This window comes from Aphanomyces astaci (genome assembly GCF_000520075.1).
Source record: "Aphanomyces astaci strain APO3 unplaced genomic scaffold supercont1.431, whole genome shotgun sequence".
Taxonomy (NCBI): domain Eukaryota; phylum Oomycota; class Saprolegniomycetes; order Saprolegniales; family Verrucalvaceae; genus Aphanomyces; species Aphanomyces astaci.
This window is the reverse complement of record NW_009798694.1, coordinates 4,573-5,482: the sequence shown is the minus strand read 5'-3', so window position 1 is coordinate 5,482 and position 910 is coordinate 4,573. Positions and strand designations below refer to the sequence as shown.

At 47.8% G+C, this 910-nt stretch overlaps 1 protein-coding gene across 1 annotated transcript; it reads right to left on the bottom strand.

The window, feature by feature from the left end:
- Positions 1-5: 5 nt before the first annotated feature.
- Positions 6-563, bottom strand: H257_19248 (hypothetical protein; the record flags this gene model as incomplete). Its single annotated transcript, XM_009848395.1, has 1 exon — positions 6-563. A coding segment is annotated over one exon (558 nt), but the record flags the coding sequence as incomplete, so codon positions are not given.
- Positions 564-910: the final 347 nt, after the last annotated feature.

The window sequence follows — 910 nt, the reverse complement described above, 5'->3', positions numbered from 1 at the left end:
GGCACGGTTTCCCACGGCGCAAGGTAAAACTTGTTCTTGACTTTGCGCAAATAGAACCACTTCTCGTCCAGAAACACCCGATCCAACATTGGGTTGAACTCAATGGACCCGTCCACGACGTTGGCGAACGACAGCGCGTACTGCAGACGCTTCTTCACGTTGTCCTCCGACAGCATGGGTTTCAGGAACGAGTGTTTTCGGACGAGCTCGCCGTTCTTGAAGTGTCGGTGCAGCGTCGTCTTCGGCATCAACAGCGCCTCGGCCATTGTGCGGATGTCCATCTTCTGCAGGAGCGGGAGCTTGGAAACGCGGTCTTGCAGTGCCGCCACTTCACTTGGCTTGCGCCGCTTGGGAATGACGGTTTTGAAACCGTTGCCTTCTGCACCCTTCGTCCACACTCGTTGAATGGTTCGTGTGGATACGCCGTAAAGCTGCGCTTGTTGGGAAACGTCGCCATAACGGGGTTTCCCGTTTGCGCTGTGCAGCGACAGAACAGTGTATATCGATTGCTTCTCGTACTCGCCGAGGCGCCGCTGTTGAGTTGCTGTTGCTGATTCATCCATACTTTATGCGAGTGAATATTCGTGTTGTTTTCATATCGACGTAACTTAGTCACTTCGAAGCCAATCGTTCTCAAACCAGTCTTGGACGAATCGTATTGCGCTCGTCTTTGTATTTCAACCAATTAGACACTGTAATTTTGTTTCGTCGATTTTTAAGACAAAAACAAAAAAATCACGACACTGGAGGTGGGACAGAGGTAGTACTTTAGTTGACTTGTCAATTGCGAAGCCATATCACATGTCACATTATTCAAAATGACAGTGAACTCCAAATATTTATATTCAGATTATGCAATAGATTATTCGATTCTACAAGGCATCATTTTATAAAGTTACGTGCTTAGACT